This window comes from Ictalurus furcatus, chromosome 8, assembly GCF_023375685.1.
Source record: "Ictalurus furcatus strain D&B chromosome 8, Billie_1.0, whole genome shotgun sequence".
NCBI lineage: Eukaryota > Metazoa > Chordata > Actinopteri > Siluriformes > Ictaluridae > Ictalurus > Ictalurus furcatus.
The window spans coordinates 17,726,758-17,747,520 of record NC_071262.1 but is presented as its reverse complement, the minus strand read 5'-3'; the positions used below and the strand labels follow the sequence as shown (position 1 = coordinate 17,747,520).

The window sequence follows — 20,763 nt, the reverse complement described above, 5'->3', positions numbered from 1 at the left end:
ACCCGTCTGGAGATATAAATGGTGTATGATATCAAAAATGGGGATTTTGCCTTTTCCTTGTGAAAAATAAATGAGGATGCAGACCCTAGTTTTCCTACAAATTTAAGGTGTTGAGGTCATAATTTACATAGGCCTTGCAGAATCTGCAAAATGTTAATAATTTAAAATAAATAAATAGAGAGAGATCATAAAAATTGCAAATGCATATGACGGATCTCAGCATCATATAATTACTGTTGGAAAGGGGTCAAATATGCAGAATACGCTGGAAAAGTAAATAATGTGCCTGACCTGGGGGTTTTCTGAAGAACAGTGGACAGAGTTTAACTGCTCAGGACAAACAAATGACTCATGAACAACTATCACAAAACATAAACACAGACGCTGATCATCCAGGTAACAACACACAGTATTAATAATCAAGCGTACAGTATGTAAACTTTTGAACTGGTTCATTTGTGTAAATTCAGTTCTTATTGGGTCTTGTGGAATATATGTAAAGATCTGTTATGTGAAATAGTTTATTCAGGGCCGTGCTAAATAAAATTTAAAAAAACAAACATTTTGTAGATCCTGTAAGGCATATGTATACTTATAACCTCAACTGTATGATATGTACTATGAAGGCACTTAAATGTACCACTTTATCAGATTTCCCATTCCTGTGCAAGATAAAATATCTTTTTGTCCATCAAAATAGTCACTTTGACACAAACAAAACACAGCACTCAGCTGTGCGTTTAACATTTCTAGCTTTAATTGAAGCTACATCTGGGACATACAGTGCTTGGTAAGCCACACATGAAAATGAGGCATACATGGTTGTTTTATATGAGATAAGATTATGAAAGATACCACTAGAGTGGACAGTGGGACAGTGTGTGTATGTGTGTAACAAAATGGCATATGCTGCCCTCAGTGTACTTCAATGACAGTCCATGGCGTGTGTGTGTGTGTGTGTGTGTGTGTGACATTATCAAACTATTGACGCTATGAACACACACAAGCTAACACCAGTGCATTTTCAAGTTGTCCTGTCTGAAACGTCCAGAGGCTGGATGCAGACAGTGGGCTGAGTGAGACAAGGTTGCGCAGCAGGTGTGAATCCTCACCACAGGTGCGTCTCCCGGATCTCAGCAATGACCTGACTGGCTTTCTGTAAGGCCTGTGGACACACACAGAGGGGAGGGGAGGAGTTAGCATGGGTCTGAATACGTTTACCAATCCTAACCTAGCTAGTTGGTTAGTTAAAGCGGTGGGATCGTTTCTGCTCTATTGCTACGGCCTTGGCTTGCAGAGGCTAATCTGGTGCACTTTTTTTTTTATCGTTGCTGTAGCTGAAAATAGCAGTAGCATTATATCTGTGTGCAAATTTATACAAACGGCAATGAAGGAAGTAGGTTTCAGTTTTCAGATTTTCCCGTGCTGCAGTCTATATCACTAACTACAAAGGAAAAAAACAAACAAAAAAAACAAATACCACTGGTAAAATAGACAGAATATTTTTTTTGTAATGATAACGTGCAAGTAGACTACAAACAGTAAACAAATAACAATAAACAATTTTCTTCCTAATTAATTATACTTAGGAATACTTTTTGTCCTCCACAGATATGTTACATGAGAAATTTATTCGATGAGAATGATCGTATATAGCTATCTATATAGCTATCACTTTTAATCTCATCTATTCAGCTTCTGGGCAACCAAACATGGGGCTGTCTAGACAGAGTTTTTACTTGTTTGGTGGTCTAGCTAATAAATGTATAAATTTGTCCACCCCTGAGGTTAACTACACAAATTTCTGTGGCTAAAGGCTACCCGTCATCCTCTAATAATCTGCACGTCTGACATGTTTGCGTCCAGGCTTTGGACCCATGTGGTGCTATGTTATGTTAGTAACTGGTGTGACAGGATGTGTTGGGGGTGGTGGTGATGCAAGCTTGCCTGCAGCATGTCTGCGGCCTCCTTGCGGCGCTGCGCCATGTCCTCTGACTCAGTGAGCAGATCGGCAAGCAGGCCCGATTTATACAGCTGTCCTACCAGCTCACTCTGCAGACTGTCCTTCACATGGTTCACTAGAAAGTGCATCACTGCCTTTGGCACGCTGAAGAACACACAGAGAGGGAGGGAGTGTGTTAGTGATGTTGTTAGTGGGTCAAATTTGGTCTAAATGAGATGTATATAAACAAATCAAAATGACAGGATTTGGTAGGAAATCTCTATTTTAATTCACTGATTTATAATCTTATCAATTAATATTTTTGTTAAACTTATTTTTCCTTGAACATGGAGGCTAAGCATTAATAAGCTCTCCCACAAATGGACAAATCGGGAAGAATGCTTTCCAGAGACTACACTGAAGTGTACCCTAAACTTTACAAATAATAGTTTCTTAAATATTTAATTCATTACAGAGGAACTATACCGAGTGTGAAACTGGGACATACTCATTGAGCAATGAATATGTGGCAGGGTTATTGCCTCATAATACATACGAGCCAATCGTGTTCCGATATGCATACGCAGACCATAGAACACGGTTTAACCACGAAATCAAGGTGTGTAGAGGTGAAGTCATGTCAATTAGCATATAAATAGAATCTGGCTTTCTTAATAACAATAAGCATGCAAGTCTGTCACATAATGAAACTTGATTTTTTTTTCTTTATATATAAATAAACATTGTTCAAACATCTTTTGGGTGATTACATAAAAAAAAAAATTCTACTCATTTTAGACAAATGGTATGAAACCAGTGGACATAGACCATGTCGCATGTTATATGACTATGATGCACAGGAAGGAAAACCATGTTAGGTTCCATGTTAGATTACCTGTGTAGTGAGCATGCAGGCCATCTATTATACTGAAACAGTGAGTACACTTTCAAGGCTCTGAGTGGTCATAATACAGCCAGAGATCCGTTACCTGTCCTGTATGTTCTTGCGTACGATGAGGAAGTAGGACTTAATGAGCCTCTCAATGACCTCGCAGTCCCTCTGCTCACGAGCTGAGAGTTTCCTGACAACCGGTACAGGCTGGAAAAAGCAAATTATTACTAATGAGTGCTGGCAAGCAGCTAATAAAATACACACACACACACACACACACACACACAAACACACACACACACACACACACACACGCCTCTCCAATTAGATTAAAACTAAGCTCATTTCTTGTACACATTGAATTAATTTCTCAGTAATTAATCCGGTGCTGTTCGAGCTGGAACACAGAGTAACATGCAGTGTGTGTAGGGTTTAAACCCAGCACTGTGGTCTGTGGTGTGTAGTGTGTATGGACACACCACATCTAGTAGGTTGACTGCATGGCCTTTCTGAGGGCTGGCTGGCAGAGGACCCGGCTGCTTCGGCTTCTCATCTGACTGACCCTCTTCTCCTTTTTTCAGCATGCCTCTCCAGGTCCCTGTGCCTGTTTCATGATCAGCCTGAGAGCTGGTGCCCTACACACACACACACACACACACATACAGAGTGAGTTTAATTGCAATACTTACAATGAGGATGTGCTGAAATATCAGCCACTGTATATAGTTTTGGTTTGAAAATGGCCAAACAAAACGGGTTGGGGTTTTCAGCCGAAACACACACAATAAAATGCTGAACATTTGTAATGTTTACGTTTCTGTTTCTGAAGCATAAATACAACAACTTATCAAAACGGAACACTTCAGTCTTAATAGTGGTTAAAAAGATGTAGCTACACTTGTTCCTTTGTTGCCAGATCAGCAGAATTCCCATCATGATTAATTCATTTTAATCAACTTCAATGGTCTTGGGGTGATAATTGATTATAATGTTTCATTTTGGAGCTGCATAACAGTAAACTGGGTCGGATGCCCAATCTGGCAACCCCAAATATGCTGTATGGGAACCGTCTTCATGCATGGGTAAACTTTCACATTTTCAAGCACTACTTCATCTGTAGGCCACAAGCAGAAACAACATCCATACTGGAATGTATTGCAGTGCTGGATTGGCATTGCGATGATGATTTTCCATCAGCTTTTCCAGATGAGTTTCATTCGAGTTTCATTCATGCCTACATTAATCTGGATAGATCTCACAACTGCATTTTCATTTTAAAATGCTCTCAGTCTACACTGGTGTTTTCAAACGTTCTCCAAATTTGCTCGTCCGCACCGAAATGTCTACAAACGCTTACATCCCTATACTGCGCGTGCGTAAAAGCGTAAGAAGCTTTAACCTGCGTCATTTCCATCAGGCGTTTACTTAAAAACGCAAACTGAAGGTTGTGCAAAGTGACATTCATCTTTAACAAAGTTGTCTAACTGGACAGTAGGCACAACAACTGCAGAACATCGTCATGGGTCACACGACTACGTCACATGACTAAAAATACCTCATCGTTTTTTAATATCTCCGTTTTCTCAGTTCACGCTACAATGTGAAAACGGTGTTTTCAAATGTATCCACTTGGAAGTACATCTTAGCTGGACAAAAACACCTTAGTGTGAACGGCAGGCCAAAAACCTAGAGAAAAAGATGTTTTTCAAATTCATCCGGATTAATGTACACATAGCCTACAACATTCTGGCACTTGAATGAAATGTTTCTCATGATCTTAAAAACCTTTTCATCTGAAGGTGTATGATTAAATGATTGAAATCGGTGTTGTAGACAAAAAATATAATTGTGCCGACGTATTCATTTCTTTCATTAGAAATCTCACATTTTATTTGCAAACAATTTTTTTTTTTAAATGGATGACTTTAGCAGCATACAGTAGGTGTGAACAACTTTAATACTGTTTAAAAAGCATCTCGGGGGATTCCTCAAGAAATCGGTTGAGAAAATGCCCATACATTTCTACAAAAAGGGTGTCTACACTGAAGATGCTAAAATACTAAATAATTCCCATAGTTCCATTCGTGTTAATCCAGAGTTTTAATGACTTTATTATTATTCTAAAATGTGGGGGGTAGTAAAAAATGTGTGCTTCTAAACTTATATATATATATATATATATATATATATATATATATATGAGTGGCTACCTGAAGGCCTCCAAATAAGATAAGATAATACTTTATTAATCCCCAGATTGAGAAATTAGGGACAAATGAACCCATTCATAAAACACAGGATAAATAGAGCAAAAAAGCACACATTTTCCATAACTCTTGAGCATTAGACTGTGAAGCACTGTGGACCTTCAGTTAAAATGTCAGGTCAATACGTCCAAGACATACAACAAGAAAGACATTTATGACGGTGCCAACAGTCCTACATGACATCAGCAGCCGTTGGAAGCAACCTAAATGAAATATATACCCTATAAACACAGGAGTATATGGTCTCAAAGACATACACTGCTGTGCTTACAGGTCTGACTGACATGACCTTTCACATTTTCTGCCCTTGTTTAAAAAAAAAATAATGAAAAAAATACAAGATTATAAAACAAAACAGAATATAAAGCAACTCTGTATCTTAGTGTGGCTCGCTGCTCACTGGGATTTGAGACTCGAAGAACTCACCTATAGAAACAATCAGCATGCAAAAACTCATCATCATCTACCTGAAGAGAACACACTCGAACACAAGCATTCCCTTATAAGCACAGCAAGAAGATACTCTAACCAGAATCTCTTTCCAAGAAACAAGCTCAGGAGTCAGAGGTCATGTGCGTCAGACGTATTCCACAAACAGCTCAGAACTGGGGGTATTAAAGCCATGCCATGCGCACACAACTATCGTGCGCGACACACACCTTAGCGACATCGCCCTCAGTTAAGGCCTGATCACTGGGGGGCAGAGACTGGCCACCGGGACCCTTCAGAGTCTACAGAGAGAAAGCAAGATGAAGACCGAGCTGCTCGCTAGACAACTAATAAGAATCAGGTCTTTCTAGAAGAGAAATAGCCACATGTTGCTTCTTTCAGTGCACAAAGCTTAGAAATAGCATAAGGAAATGAAATATATGTGTTAGTGAATGTGAGAAAAGATCCAGATTTCAATACACTACCTTGTCTCGAGGTACAGCCTGGGGGAGGTCTCTCATTCTGTTACGCCTCTGCTCCTGCACGGATTACAGCAGAACGAACTTTTTGGTAACATGGCTTGTAAGATTTCTTCTCCAAGAGATCAGACTAACAAGTTTGGATCTGAAAATCTATGTAATTCTTAGCTCAGGGCTGTGGCTGTATGGTCACCAAATAACACCAACACAGTGTGCAGCCATGGTCATTACCAGGTTTAGTTAATAGATTTTTGTGTGCTTGATTCAAACAGGGGTTTCCTCCCTCAGTCCAAAGACATGCATGGTAGGCTGATAGGCATGTCCAAAGTGTCCATAGTGTATGAGTGGGTTTGTGAATGTGTATGTGATTGTGCCCTGCAATGGATGTGTACCCCACCTTGTGCCCCATGCCCCCTTGGATAGGTTCCAGGTTCCCCGTGACCCAGCAAGGATAAGCAATATAGAAAATGGATGGATGATTCAAACAGAGCTATTATTAATATGTAGGTGCTCTGTGCTTCGGTGAAACACAGACAGTATTTCGCTCCAGAATGATTCATTTTCAGACTGGTGAAAACGACATATTACAGATTCCTACTGAATTACAATCATGGAGGTCATCCGTAGGCACTTAAATTACACATCCAGCTAATCCAGCTCGAATAAGGCTTTAGATACGATATATGGTCAGAATATTTTCCCGAAAATTATATGGTCTATTTTTTTTGGTACAATATGGTCAAACTAGAAAAGTGCAGAAGCAGAAGAAAAAAAAAAGGATCCAACCTCTATGTTGTTGTTCATGAGTCCACAGGCATCTGCAAAGTCTGGATGTTTGGTGTTGATGTACGCCAACTCGATAGCTACCAAGTTGTGAACCTGCAACAGAATGACATCCTGAAGTGACACGTCCAGCCTTTGTAGAGTGACAGAATTAAAGAACAAGAGAGAGTCGCACCATCTCATTAGTGACAGGAAGTCTTTTCCTCAGGAGAGATGTGACTACTTCTACTATGGCATCGTGGAGCTTCGGAAAGCGCAGCAACTCCTGAAAACAACGGTCTCTTTTTCAAGTATTGCAATGTGTTCATTCATGCAGAAGTTTATAGAAAGACAAGTGCTAAATGACAGATGTGTTCTGTTCCAACTAGCTGGTTTTTGAAAGAGAGGGGTTTGCAGAAGGGCTCCAGATTAAAAAGAAAGAGAGAGAGAGATAACAAACCTGGGTGCTGTAATTACTGCAGTGCTGGATGATTCGCTGCATTTCTTCATGTACGAGTTCCACACAACGCAAGCTGGGCTCCTCCAAACGCTTCACCTGTCTCTTCACCAGCAGCTCAAACGACACCTCGGGCACAAACAGAGCAGGACGTGGACCCTGCACGCACACAAGCGCTACATCACCCTGCTGTCCTCACGATATCTTCCAAAGCAGGCTACACTACCCAGCAACCTTTGCATAAAGCTATCTGATCCAACAGTAGGCCAGGGTCTATACAGGTTCTGTGCTTTACTGTAGTATGAATACAATGGAAAATGCATTAATGCCTTTTAGGAAATTTCATGGCAATGTTGCGAATTAGTTTTTCAAGAAGGTATCCTTGATACGTCTAGAATACATTTAAAAAAAAAAGCCAAACTTCACCTTAGAACAAGAGTTTTAAGAGGTAACCGTGTTTTTAATTGAGATTTGGAAAATCACCGTGGCGTTTCTGATGGCTGTGAGCACATCTATGGTCGTAAGTCCACCAAGAGGATCGACCGACTCCAGCGTCCTCCCAAACGTTTCGTGGAAAATATAGCAAATCCTGGCACCACCACACCTGAAACAGAAGCAATGGATTAACATGCGCTTAGCGGCAGCACTGCTTAACTGCAGGAATAACTAAGCAATGTAGAAAATGTCACTGTAGATAAAGTCTCGGGGTGAAGACAAGGAAAGCCGGTTGGAGAAGTTCAGCAGAGTATGTTTTGAAGCAACAAAGAGAGCTCGTTCTATTTTATTTCTTCACTGAATCAAGTTCACCCTACCAGCTTATTTAGAAAAATACACACAGTTCAGCAGTCTCGATGTATTTGGCTGTTCCCTCGATAGTGTTGCAGTACTCTGCGGCGAACTTGGTGATGAGCTGCAGCAGGGTGGCGTTCTTGTCCTCCACAGGCTCCCCATAGCTGCTGAGCAGAGACTGGTACTGAGCGGCAAGGACGTTGATACGCGTCTTCAGCTCTGGCAGGCAATCCCGAATATGGTGCATCAGCAACCTGAGACAGACGAGATGTTTAACATGGTGAGGGTGAAAGCACACTTATTTGCATTAAAAAGAGCCAAGTGGAGAAAGCTGACCCATTATAAAGACACTTGATACGTTATAAAGAACGAGAAATTCTGTAAAATAAACAAGGACACAAATTAAAAGGTGCAGTTTGTCAGTTTAGCACTCTCTGGCAGAGAGACAAAATGTATGCATAAGACTTCATTTCCCTAAAATGACCCCAACTCCTGTGTTGAATATATGCGTGCTTTGTGAGTTGCCTTTTAAGAAATTAGTTTACCTGAGTGTGTGTTCACACTCGGCCTAAATACTGAATACGAGTACGCACCCATGACTGATTCTGGGCTCGTTCGGGGAGGAGAATTCCTTCTGAACCGTGCATGCGGATTTCCAAAATGGTAGGCGCTAGGTTCATCTGTTTGCTTTGTTTTTTAAATTATTTTCCTTTGGTACCAACATTTAAGCTGCACAGAACAACATTTACGGCATTTGGCAGATGCCCTTAGCCAGAGCGATTACATTTATCTCATTTATACAACTAAGCAGTTGAGGGTAGAGCTCATCCGATTGATCAGTTTTGCTGATTAATCAACACCAATAACCGATTGTTGGAACTATTGGTTATCGGCAAAAACCCACACCGATAGTTTTTCACGGTTGCATCCATTGTAGGAGCAGCTGAGAAGGGCATCCTTATTATACAGTACGAGAGCACCCTCTAGAGGCAAAATAAAAACTCACTGAAATTTTGTTGTGTTATTTGAAGTGGGGGTTTTTTTCCCATTTTGGATCTATTTTTTGTTATTTTGGAGCGTTATTTTTTGGTTCAGTTTGGATGTATATCTTTTATTTACTTTAACATTTATTAAATGTTAATATATATATTAATATTTATTTAATTAAAAAAAAAAGTACAGTACAGTTTTATGGTACAGTCAGTACTGTTTATTTTTGTAATAAAGTTCAGCAATATTTTACTTTGAGTCTTATGTTTTCATTCAGTATCAGTTTTAAAAAGTATCGGTTGATTAATCGGTTATCAGCAGGTTCTGCCCAATTAAGTTATTGGTATTGCTGAAATCCACAATCGGTTGACCTCTAGTTGAGGGTTAAGGGCCTTACTCAAGGGCCCAGCAATGGCAGCTTGGCCAACATCTTAACCACATCTGGACACATGTAAACGCGTATAAACACTTTTTGGATGCATACCATGTCATCATGCAGGAATACCCTTTCCCAGTCATCACGAAACTTGTAATGTGACAAGTTGAACCAATCATGTTACCCTGTGTACAGTGCTGGGAGTGATCGCTTCCACGCATGATGTGAACTGAATTATAGCTCAGTGGCAGCGAGCGCCAGACCACATTTTCAAGAGGAGATTTCACACTTCACCACATGTACAAGCTCCCAGGGTAAAAGACCCAGAGACCTGATGTGATGTAGAAAGCCCACATCTAAGAATGCTTCTACACTACACCAAATGGCCCAATCACCATAGCAACAAAGAAACGTCCTCAAACAGGGCACCACCTCTATACCTTCGGTGCGTTCAGCTGAGCCAAAACGTGTACCAAAGGTTCATCTGTGGGTCATAATTCCTGCTCAAAGGGTCATGAAACGACCCCCTTTCAGCTCAAGTCTACCTCTCAATCCTTTTGGAAAATGCAACTTAAATGGGCGTGGATGGCTGTGAGAAGAAGGGAGTGGAGTGGGTGTGGCAGGGGAAGGCAGGGGAAAGCGTCTGTCGTAGGAAAGCATCACGTGCTGTCATGAATAATTAAGAAACAGCATCTTCTCATAGGACCAGAACACGCAGTCTCATGAATAATTATGAAACACAGACACGTCATCGAAGAGCTATAGTACATTCCCATGTCACGGCATGTGACGTCCACACGACGTCGATTTTAAACCCGGAAGACAAGCAAAAATCTCAAAATTAACTAGTTTTCTCCTACAATGAATGGATGCTAACATTGTCTTTTATGATGTGTGACACAAACACCTCTGTTAAAATCTCAGAAAATGTAGTTCAGTGTTTCATGACCCTTTAAGTTTTAAGTACTGTATATATGTATGTGTGTGTGTGTGTATATATATATATATATATATATATATATATATATATATATATATATATATATATATACACACACACACACACACACACACACACCTTATATATACACACACACACACAAAGAAGGTATGTTGTTTGGGGTTCAGTCTGACAGCTAAATCTGAGGAGCATTTCATGTGTCCTGTATTATTATTGCTTTTATTAAAAAAAGAAAAAACTTGCAGTTTTTTTAGAGATCGTCTTGTCATGTATAAAAGGCAGAGCTGAGTGGTTGTGGGCGGAGCCGGTACATATTTTCAAAATGAGATAATTATTCTGGGCCTAGAAACACAGACAGCACCTTTAAATGGAATTGTAATGATGTCCTTTAAAGAATTGTACCTATTCAACGTTCTGGCCAGGTATTTGGTTCCGTTTCTGCTAGCTAAGGAAGGATACTTCTTCTGGAGGAAGGCATACTCATCACGGATAGCATCAGTCACTGATTTCTTGTTGTTGATATCAAGCTGACTCCTGGTTTAATCAGGACAGAAATAAACACACAGGGAAATTACAAAGAAAGTGGTGTATTACGTATAACTAATACATCATGTTCTTGAAATAATAGAAGGCTTTGTTATTCTTTGATCACCTATTGACAACTCCTATGAGTCCCAGTTTAACAGGAATGACTCTGCCCATGAGTACGTCCATGGCGTCTGTGCCAGCATCCATCAGATCCAGTTTCGTCACCACAGCCAGTGTCCTTCGGCCTGACAATAACAGAAAGCAGAGCGTGACAGTGAGATGCCGCTTTAGAAAACAGCTCCAAATTCTATACTGCAGAGTAATTAGTGAAAAATGCATTAGCTGAAACAGATCCACACACACACAAAAAAAAAAAGGTAAGTGTTGGACTAACAGACTGACCATCGGGGTCGACCTCACGAGCTACTTTGAGGGCCTCGGACGTGGCCATGTCCGTGTTGGCGGCTGTAACGGCTAATATAATGCAGTTTGGGTTGCTGATGTACTGCAGAATAAGCTCACGGATTTGGACCTCAATGTCTTTGGGCTGATCACCAACAGGAACCTGCGAATAAACACACAGCAAACCACGGGTCATTCGAAAAGCTTGATGATCAGGATATGACCATGTGCTGAAAGACAGAATCACCTTTGTGATACCAGGCAGATCCACCAACGTGAGGTTCACCACATGAGGAGAGAAGATCTTTAAGTGGATCGGCTCATTGCTGATGCCCTGATATACACAATAAGATAAAGCACATCAGCACCCCACGGATAAAACAATTATAAAGCCGTGTACATGTTTTTATTAGTTTCCGACAGGAACATACATACCTTGTTGGTGCCAGAAATTCTTTCTGTTTCAGCTTCAATTTCTTGCCTGATTTCATCGAAATCTGTGTAGATCTTAAACACAAGAGACAGAAGTTTTATGTTGTTGCAAAGTGAAGAAAAAAAAAAGAACACTCAAGGCCATCAAGTATGTGATAATAAATACTGAAAAATCTAACAGCACAAATGTCAGCAACATATTTTTCTTAGATCTCCTTCTAGTGAACCAGTAAGATGACTTTTAATCCCTAAATAATATTAAATAGTGCAATGTAGAGGGCATCCTGCACCATCATGCACAGCTCTCCAAGATGGTCGCTTTCTTCTAAGAGTCTGTGTAGTTTTAAAGAAGCGGTTTGTGATTTTTCGACAGTCCTCGGCCTTCAGGGTGATTCACAAGTGCTATGAAAACACTGTCTAGCATTTATTTTCCTCCATTAACATCAGATAAAAAAAACATTTGAACAGAAGACTTAAAGAAAGAAATTAGGCAGAGACATTGAATGGCAATATTGAGAGTCACAGTCAGTGCGTTTACATGGACAACAAGAATCCAATATTAACCCTAGTAAGACAATACTCTGATTAAGAAACTAGCATGTAAACAGCCATTTTTAATTACCTTAATCCGATTAAGGTCATACTCGAAGTAAACACAAATCGAATTAAGACATGTGGAGTATTCCTGTTTTAGTCGCATTATCGACGTGCATTACAGACATGTACACACCTTAATCACACTAATAACGTCGTGTGGGAGTTTTCACCGCATTTTGCGACAGGACACGTACACACATGGCAGTGCTCAACCGTTTTATGTCAAAAAAGAGAGCACGGCTGCGTCCCAAACCTTGCCTACTATAGGCCTGTAGTAGGCGAAATACATGTATCTCGACTACTATATAGTACGTAAGGTCATGGTTTTGGACGCAGCCCATGGCTTCAAGCAGTCATCTATTTGCACGTACAGCATGACAAATAATTAACCACACTTGAACCGTTCGTAAAAATTTTAAATAAAAACACCCAAAACTGTATACGGTACCATAACGAAGACGAACTGTATGTTGATACGTGAAATTCTGGAGGGATGTCGGACGGCGTGGAGTGGGGACGTAATTACGTGTGCTGTTAATCGATCAATGTTCTATAACATGTACAACGGGAACATGAAAGGAACATTCTAAAAGCGACTCATGTAACCACCTTAATCACAATATTGTCTTATTCAGAATAAGGTCAATAATTAGATTACTGCTGTCCATGTAAACGTAGTCAGTATTAGGGCTAGAAATACTTTAACTATATTATAAGCTGCACATTTTAAAGTTGCAATACATTGACAGATAGACTGATCGTCTCACACACAAAAAAAATGCTTTTGTTGTTCCTGGGGCATACAGTGGTGTTCAGATCATTTTCCTTAATAAATAAATGACCAAGTATAATATTTTTGTCTCATTTGTTTAATTCGGTTCTCTGTCCATTTTTAGGACTTGTGTGAAAATATGATGTGTTAGGTCATGTTTATGCAGAGATATAGAAAACTTTCTAGTGCCACTGTAGGTGCATAATCAACTAATTAATTAAAAATATATATATTTAAAAACAAAACAAAACAAAAAATACCCTTCCAGACACGGTAGTCTAATAGACTACAATGTGAAACAGCTAGAATATCCAAATGACCCATTTAAATATAATTTTAAACCACTTATGTCTCAAAGATGCTTTGAGAAAATAAAATGCCAAATTTATTGTAGAAATGATCATGGCTTTCATTCCTGCTTAGTAGCTTGAAGAAATGTAGCTGTTCAATTGACTTTTATATCAGGACTATATCATATCGTCATCATCAACGTCATCCTCCTCCTCAGCACTCATCCAAATCTCACTAGCTAATGAGAGTAAATCGCTGTTAAGCCCCGCCCATACGAGGTTTGTGCCAGAATGGCGAACATAAACTCTCAGCGTAAACGAAAACTCTAGCAGCGCATTCATAAACCGTGATAAGTGAAAAAAGTTTAGAAAATTTTTAACAAAGAATATTGTTTATTTGAAGACCGTGTTATATTTTTGTCGCCGAGTTCACTGTTTTCAGTTTCAGAGAGCTTCTTTCTCATTATATATTTTTTAGAGATGCACCGAAGTATCGGCCAATAAAAGCAATTTTTCACGCCATGGGCCATCGGCCGATACCCTGTCACTCAAAAGAGGGCGGGAAAACACAATGATTTCGTGCTGTGTGTAAAGAAGATGTCTCTGCAGTTTGTAATCTCTGTAAGCTCTGCACTGAGAAAATTTTACACCGGACACTGCAGCAGTGAAGCGGGAGTTTCTGCGTCGAGTCTAATTCATCTGTATTTTTTGCTGCGTTGCTCGGGCTGAATTAAAGCGCCAGTACAACATTGAAAGATTTAAATGAAGATGAGTTGACAAAAAGTACATATTATATATAGCACAGAGAAATATATTTGTAGAGCAGTGTATTTCATATCCAGTTAATGTTAATATATAAAAAAGTTGATATTATATATTACCAGTTTGATATTCAGTGATGAAGTAGAAATGCTTTTGTTTGTGGAGAGTGAAAGTGAGACTAACAAGAGGTTTTTTAGAATTCTGTCCATGTTAATATGAATTAACAACATTTAGTAAGTTAAGAAATCTTACTTTAATCTTCAGAATTTAGTTCATGTGTTAATGTTAATTAGAGTAATGTGTTTTCTGTTTATGAGACCAGTTACTGTGAAACAACTTGCTGAAATGGAGAGAATAAAGTTTGCATTTACATTTCTTTCAGAATTGTGGAATTAATAATTATTTATTTAAAACAAGTCATAAAAGGCAGAACTATCGAAATCAGTTATTGGTATCGGCTGAGAAATTTTGTATCGGTGCATATCTAAAATTTTTGTTCATTTCCTGAAAAGTTACATTCAATATTTCGGGCACAAATTTAATTCCATATGTTAAACCCTAATAAATATTTACTATGAAACATACCTTATGTTTAGTGTGTAGAAATTTACCCCATTCTTCACTCTCCACACCTGGAAACACAGTGAAACAGTGAAATGTTACACACATGTTGGAAACATTAGGCTGTAATAATCTATTTTTATTAGAGACCATTTTGGGGCTTTCAGTACTCGAAAACAACTCGTATTATCTAAATCATCCAGCAGTTCTTGAATTGGATCAGGTGAGTTAAAAGCGTAAAGCGCAGAAAAATATCTCATATGGACTCAAATTATAAAGCAGGAAAGCTCGATTTGTTTACTCAGACGCTGAGCAAAAAAAAAAAAGAAAAAAATCAAAGCATTATGAAAAAGCCTCAAATCAGCCTCAATACAGTCCATTATGTGAAGCCAAAAGCCCTCTATTCTATCACAAGCGTTCTACTTTCACTTTAAAGGAGCAGTTTGTCATTTTTAGAGCCATTTGCTGAAAACATCCCCCCCTCCATCCCCCATTTCAACCAACCCTAAAATACACACACTAGCATTACGAGTTTGTACATATACCCTTTATAGGAAAATCAGTACTGTGTATCAACAGGGGTTGAGCTCATTTCAAGCCCGGAAAAAATGTCAACAGAAACCTGAAAAAAAGTGACGAGCCACAACCACTGCATTGCAATGTTGAAGAGAAACCTAAATACTACAAACTGCTCCTTTCAGGCACAAACACGCATATTAATGTACCGCTGAAGCACGTTATGTTCACAGTAGCAAGCGACAAACTGACAGGCGGCCATTCACGCGCGTGTGACACAAACCCGTGATATATGCACATACACACACACACATATATATATTATATATATTCTACCGTATATATCTACAAAATAAGCAGGACAGTCCACACCCACGGGTGTAGCAGTTGCTATACACCAACAACAAAAATAAAACTACAAACAACATGAGCAACTTGTTGCTTGCTAGAGTGAACGTACGGGAAAAGGGACGCTCTGTTAGTGAGCTTTATAAATAATGGGAGTGCTGTATTTAGAAATGATCATGGCTTTCGTTCCTACTAAGTAGCTTGAAGAAATGGAGATGTTCAATTGACTTATTAATTATCAGGGCTATTCTGGCATGTGTTAGTTTTGTCTTTATTATTCTAAGCCTGATTCAAACTAAGTATCCAAACTGATACTTCAACTATTTCAGCTAACAAATTAAAAACCATGGAAGAACATAAATTATACAGAGGTGAAAACCAAATGATCACATGGCAGCTGTTCAACACAAACTGAAGCGCAAGCAACAAGGAATAGGAGACCTTTATAAAGGCGTCCATTTTTCCAGGAATTGGGGTCTGTGGTTAAAGAGAGATGACAAAAAGGTCAGCGTTAGCCCAAGACAACTGTTATCTCCATATAGCAATGCAGTCTCTAGAGGGTGCAGCACATGAGCCAGTGACCTGGATGCCGACATGAACAGCACTCAGAATATCCTGTTTAATTCTTCTGGGAGAAATCAGTGAGATTAGCATGAGCACAAAGAGCTTTATTTCCCACATCAAAAAATGGCCTACATATTTTTTGGGGGCTTTTATTTGACAGAAGTCACTCTGCTTGTCCATGACAATACAAAGCTGAGGAGTGACTCAGGAACTGTTCTTTATGCTGTGTGTGTGTAGGGGGGGAGCTAAAGAAAATCACACTGCATGCCAATCTTATTGTTGTGACAGGTTGATTATTATTAAGTGCTGGCCTAACCCTTCCCATGCTCGCTCTCTCTCTCACACACACACACACACACACACACAGAGGACAATAGGAAAGGATGAGTGTGTTTGTAGGGGAGGAGGAGTGTGGGTACCGTTCTCCTCACTCGTCTTTCTCCTGTCCTCAGGGTCCACATACACCAGCTGCAGGATGAGTGGTCTACGCGTCACGATGCCAGTACCGCGAGGTAAGAGGTCCCTGCCAACCAGACTCTCCAACACGGAGCTTTTCCCACTGCTCTGTTAGGGGGGAAAAAAAAGATCACTGCCATGTTAGCAACACTTCCACTTTCAATTGAGTTTTTAGTAGCCGTGTAAGGCAGTGTTTAGTCTATTTGCATGGAACCCTGGTGTGTTTTCTACCCTTGTCGTTCCCCTCGTTCTACTGAATACCCACTAATAGTGGTGCCAGTGAGATTTAACTCTTGCTTCATCTGTACGTGAATACACTGACGTAGCGGCGCTTTAGTCCTTTACTCTGTCTGGCTCTGTAGACTCGAGCAGAAAGTATGCTTCACTTTTTACGCATGCGCTAGGAACAGCATAGAGTACGTGTGATGCAAATTACATCATCAGCAGAGTACACATGTACTGTACACACGCTGCCCGATTTTTCTAACCGGTCGCACATGAGCATTTAATTCTTTTGCACTATTTAGTTGCTCCACAAGGTGGCAACAGTGAGCCAGGGCAGTTGATTCTCAAGGTAGTTGAAGAAAAAACTGATTAAAAAAAGGAAGAGACGGAAACGAGTGCAGGTTAGAAAGTACCCACATTTGTATAATTCTAACCTTAAAGAGTATAAGGATTTGTATATGGGTGCTAATCGTGGTGAGAGATTGCCCAAGCATTGTTCTTTGTGGTGTTGTGATTCCTCTTCGTTGTCATCCTTCACACCAAAACACCTGCTTTACTGTTCTGTACTGACTCTTGCAGGCCAGGAGGGGTATTGCAAGTTGTGATAATGCACATGCCTGTGTACGCATGTCAAATGGGGGTATACTTTAAAATGTTATGCGTACAACTGTGCACACACGCTAGTGTGCGCGTAAAAATACGAAGTATACCAAAAGCTTCAGCTTCCAAAGCATCAACTTTCATGCCAAGATCACCGTCAACACCATCGTCCTTAGCTCAAAGATCGCTAAAGAGCCAAGTCGAGTCTCTGCCGTAACTCATGCTGCATTCATGACAACTGGGAACTTGGAATTTTCCAACCTGGAACCTCCTACTTCCCAGACTGAAGTGTTCACACAAACTCAGTTCATGTCAGAATTAATGAATCAGTCCATACAGGATTCACAGAGTTTCTTTTTTGATGATCGTTGCAGCCAAAAATGCTTGATTTTGCTGCTGTTTTTTTTCTTCTAAATTTGCGATGTAACTTTTGTGTGTGTGTGTGTGTGTGTGCTTTTTTGCAGAAAACTACTTGAATTGGTGAAATTGCAATTTTGCACGATCTTTCACAGTGATGTTTGCTGTTAAATGAGACTTTTTAGGCTAAGTTCACACTACACGACTTTCATCATCTGCAGATCTCTGCACTGTTCACACTACATGACTTGCTGTCTTGTAATCAGTTGTAATCTCGAAGTGGTTGTGGTGTTCACACTACTTGATTGCTCGGCGACAGGGGGTCACACACTACACGACCCGACAACGACTCTGTCACCCGACGACTCTATGTGCTGTCCAAACTATGTTTTGTCCCGAAAACACATGCGAGAAGTGACGTGGATATATGATGTGAAAACCACATGCGAAACAGGAGCTGTTTATTTGAAGATGGACGTAGAACAGAAACAAGCGCTGTGAGCTGTTTGCGTGATGATTTGGGTTACTGCCATAGGTTTCACAGGTTTCCCTTCCTCACGCCATGCCTTGCTCTCTCACTGGCTGTAGCTCGTCGCTGCAAATAATTTTCACACCCCAGGATGTGGAGTCTCCCGACAGCCCCAGATATTTAGCATGCCAAATATCTGTCTGGCGTCGGCGATGTGTCGGCGAGCCTCTTTGATGCGTCGTTGAATAGTTCACACATAATGCCCGACTGCCAATTGCTCGCTGATTTGCCTCCAATCAAAGGGTTTTTGTCTGTGAGCTCGGCACCTTGCAAATCGGGCTTACAATCGTGTATCCTGAACTAGACTTTAGCTGTACTCGTGTTAGACACAAGTGACTCTGGCTCGTGGCTTTGGGTGAATGCATGTAGTGATGACATCATGTGACACGTCTTGGACCAAATCTGCGGTAATTTAAAACAACTGAAAACTCCTCCGAATATTGCGGCGTTTGCTTGAGTTTGTGTAAATTTCTGCGATCGCAAAATCCTGTACAGACCGAACAAGTTCGAATCCCGACGACGCCACAGCTGCCCATGACTGCGAGTCCAAGAGCCTGTGAGCTTGTGTGTGCTGAAGTGAGAGGATAGCGCTTTCCTCAGAGTGTGTAACGTCATCCCCTGATGCTGCATCAGGAGCAGTTGGAAAGGGAAGGACCTCGGAGTAAGCACGTGACAGCCTTCGCCCTCCCCGCTTGGTCAGAGAGCTGAGGTATGTACCCTAACATTACACTGTTATTTGTTACTGATATTTTTCAATATTTCATTACGAGCGTCACCATGTCGAAGCGACATCACACAATCGCAACTTGGACACGTCAGAGCTGGCGAAAATCTCAGTGTTGGAATGACAAGTGTAGGATTATACACCCATTATTACTCATACAAGGTGTAGTAGGAGAGCCGGATCGTTTCATACTGGGACATCAGAAACGTCTCAGTTCCCATTCACTCATGAACTCAGCATCAGCAGCGTACATCTGCACCGCAGTCCGTCTCCACTACATCCATCTGTTCAACTCTTATTCCTTATAAATACATATTTCCTCTAATTAAACACCACTGAAGCACTAATAACGTCCCCTAGTGACCTCAATGCTGCACACAACCCCTACCTTCTGACAGGAACAACAACAAACATACAGCCTCAACCAACACATTATCACCATGATCTCTAAGCACATCACAAAGATTTCAACATAAACACGTTTAATGGGGTTCAGGGTGGAGTTGCCCTTTAAATCAAGAAAACGGAACTGTCTATAATCCTAAACTAACTCCCTAATGGAAACTGTATAGGGCACCTAAAAAATAATAACCAACCTAGTGTCCCTATCTGTAGCCCATCTTCACTCACACCTGCCTAAGCTCAGTGACGTCACTAACACCCAGCTAAAATAACACTAATACAGCTAGGTTCATGGTGTGGTGTGTAGCTCTGATAGTCATTACAGACAGCTCGGTTAACTCAACTTAGCTAGCTTGTTATCTTACAACTGACTAGCTAACGTTAACTAGTTATACACAAGGACTCTCAGAGTATAGCATACAACCTTGCTATTGAACAGTCGTAAAAAATAAAATAAATAAATAAGTAAATAAAAAGTCTATATTCAGTCTGTTTGCTGAAAATAAAAAAAAATGTTGCCACAGCACTCATTCATATTAGCTAATGCTAATGCTAACGCTAGCTGTACCGAAAGTGAAAAGCTCTGCGCTACCTGCGTCCCGACCACAGCGATCTGCGGCAGATGAATGATATCCGCGCCCACGGTGTTAAACACGTCCTGGAGCTTGTTAATGACAGGAATAAGAGCCTCCATTGCGTTTTAGCAATTGCTGCCTGTCGAAAATAAATAAACCGGCGATTAAACCGCGCTGCTAAACACAGCACAAAGTCATCTGAATGTCCCTCACACAACCACCATTAGCAAGCCTCTCTGACAGCTGCGTGCGCACGAAGCTTCCCGCGGGGAATTGTTGGACTTGTAGTTTTCTAAACAGAGCGCGGAACTGCTCCTGACGGTTCTGCAAACTACACTTCCGGGTTTCTCTATTTTGAGCCCTATTTTGAGAGCAGTTTGTGTGTGTCTGTGTGTGTGTGTGTGTGTCTGCAGTTGATACATTCGCACAATGAAGTGTATACGGCTTAAGTGGAAAAAAGTTCTGAATATTTATAATTAATAATATGGTTACTTATATATAGTTTTGTTAATTTTTTTCCATCACGAAACCTTATGTGCTCAGCTCAGTCACTCTACTGTAGTGGGTTTCAGACGTTTTGCTATCAGGGACCACTTTATAGGTCCTATTAAATAACTAATGCATTTTTAAAAATCACTGACTACCTCAGTTCTTTTTTTTTTTCAATTACCCACAGTATTTTGGCTATTAAGTGAAGCCAGAGCGGTTTTATTTCTGAACTTTCCAATGGTGACATATTCTCCACAACTGTCACAATTTTTTTTTAATTCCCCACTTAG

General features: G+C 40.3%; 1 protein-coding gene across 3 annotated transcripts; it reads right to left on the bottom strand.

Annotated features, from left to right (window-relative positions):
- Positions 1-737: 737 nt before the first annotated feature.
- On the bottom strand, positions 738-20,706 carry dnm1l (dynamin 1-like). Of its 3 annotated transcripts, none has more exons than XM_053631193.1 (19): positions 20,002-20,706; positions 16,536-16,680; positions 14,713-14,759; positions 11,710-11,781; positions 11,522-11,608; positions 11,275-11,437; positions 10,997-11,117; positions 10,747-10,878; positions 8,065-8,271; positions 7,712-7,832; positions 7,232-7,387; positions 6,968-7,057; positions 6,796-6,888; positions 6,016-6,069; positions 5,761-5,832; positions 3,314-3,469; positions 2,932-3,041; positions 1,948-2,107; positions 738-1,165 (listed from the first exon to the last, which is right to left on the bottom strand). In XM_053631193.1, the coding sequence occupies exons 1-19, from the start codon at positions 20,101-20,103 to the stop codon at positions 1,109-1,111; spliced, it is 2,145 nt and encodes a 714-aa protein (XP_053487168.1). In that variant the 5' UTR covers positions 20,104-20,706; the 3' UTR covers positions 738-1,108. The 3 variants fall into 3 exon arrangements, with proteins under 3 accessions (XP_053487168.1, XP_053487169.1, XP_053487170.1); XM_053631194.1 differs by having other exon boundaries at positions 16,548-16,680; XM_053631195.1 differs by lacking the exon at positions 5,761-5,832 and having other exon boundaries at positions 20,002-20,524.
- Between the last annotated feature and the right edge of the window lie 57 nt (positions 20,707-20,763).